The sequence below is a fragment of the Apium graveolens genome, chromosome 10 (assembly GCF_009905375.1).
Source record: "Apium graveolens cultivar Ventura chromosome 10, ASM990537v1, whole genome shotgun sequence".
In the NCBI taxonomy this organism is placed as follows: domain Eukaryota; kingdom Viridiplantae; phylum Streptophyta; class Magnoliopsida; order Apiales; family Apiaceae; genus Apium; species Apium graveolens.
This window is the reverse complement of record NC_133656.1, coordinates 36150866-36152203: the sequence shown is the minus strand read 5'-3', so window position 1 is coordinate 36152203 and position 1338 is coordinate 36150866. Positions and strand designations below refer to the sequence as shown.

Sequence of the window (1338 nt, the reverse complement as noted above, 5' to 3'; positions counted from 1 at the left end):
TTGCTTTAATTTTATTTTTACCTCAATTAAATATTATATTGGTTTTTTTACGAAAAGCTAGTAACTTCATTAATTAACCAAATCAAGCTCAGTACAATGTTTGAACTCCATTAGTTCCAATCAAAACTACGACCTGAATAAAAACATGACTCCCTGGCAAGCTGATGGGCTACCATGTTTACATACAGTTTAATAAAGTGCAAATAAACCTTATTTGACTGAGAAAGAAGACGATGACACTCCTCAATAATTAACCAAAATGAGATCTCATCGGAGTAAGGCCACGAATCGCTTGGACCACCACCAAACAATCAGACTCCAGCACACTCCTTGACCACTTCAATGTATCTATCCAACTCAAACCTTCTTTCACCGCCATAGCCTCAGCTAAAACCGGACTAATCAACCCTTGCTTGATAACTATTTTAGCTTGAATGAGAGCACCTGTAGAGTCCCTAGCCACAACACCGAAGCCTATTTCATCCCGGTTTTCAAAAATAGCCGCATCCACTGTTACCTTAACTGTATCCGGTTGAGGTTTAACCCAAACAACAATACCATCTCCATCAGCTTGAGGTTGGAGAAGCGCATTGGTAGAACGACTTTGGGCCAATTTCCACTGTGTAAGGTACTGCTTTGTTTCTGCCACTACTCTATTCACTGTAGAAGATTTTTTATTACATACTACTTCATTCCGTGCTCTCCAGATTGCCCAACATAAAGTAACAATTTCCGCTTGCTGCTCCTTATTACAAAGAGCCAAAGTGTTTTCCAGCCACTGTGAGAAACTTAATCCCAGCGCACACCTTATAGCTTTGTTTAGTGCAACGCAACATTGAACAACAAAAGGACATAAAAAAATAGCATGCTCTATAGTTTCAACATCAGTAGAACACACTGGACATAAAGGTCGAATATTAACATGTTTTTGCTGCAACTGAATTAACGTGGGCAAACAAAATGCTAAAGCACGCTATACCAGATTGAGCGTCTTCGGGGAAGCTTTGATTCTCCACAACGTTTTCCAAATACTAGCTTCATCACTTAGCCTCCATTCATTCTTATGCGCCTGCAACATCTTATAATTCTCTAACACATTATATTACACATGAATGTGCTACAAATACATATGTACTGATTGACTATCTCTCCTTATTACACACGAATGTACCAAAAAATTTAAATTTTATTTAAATAAACTATATGTACTGGTTTATATTATTATTGAGATCACTATTAACTTAAAATTAACTTATTCAATTTAAAAAGATAAAAAATGCATACTTGAAGTCAGAATGACTTGCAATCATAATATATAAAATGTAAAATTTACACTAC

At 36.2% G+C, this 1338-nt stretch overlaps 1 protein-coding gene across 1 annotated transcript; it reads right to left on the bottom strand.

Annotated features, from left to right (window-relative positions):
* Positions 1–250: 250 nt before the first annotated feature.
* LOC141690503 (uncharacterized) lies at positions 251–1078 on the bottom strand. Its single transcript, XM_074495297.1, has 2 exons — positions 980–1078; positions 251–937 (listed from the first exon to the last, which is right to left on the bottom strand). The coding sequence occupies exons 1-2, from the start codon at positions 1076–1078 to the stop codon at positions 251–253; spliced, it is 786 nt and encodes a 261-aa protein (XP_074351398.1).
* Positions 1079–1338: the final 260 nt, after the last annotated feature.

What these genes read in the sequence shown, in the direction of transcription:
- LOC141690503 (XM_074495297.1), bottom strand. Translation starts at nt 1,078, where the DNA reads ATGTTGCAGGCGCATAAGAATGAATGGAGGCTAAGTGATGAAGCTAGT. An exon ending in CCCCGAAGACGCTCAATCTG is followed by an intron (nt 938 to 979) that starts GTATAGCGTGCT and finishes ACGTTAATTCAG; the next exon opens with TTGCAGCAAAAACATGTTAA.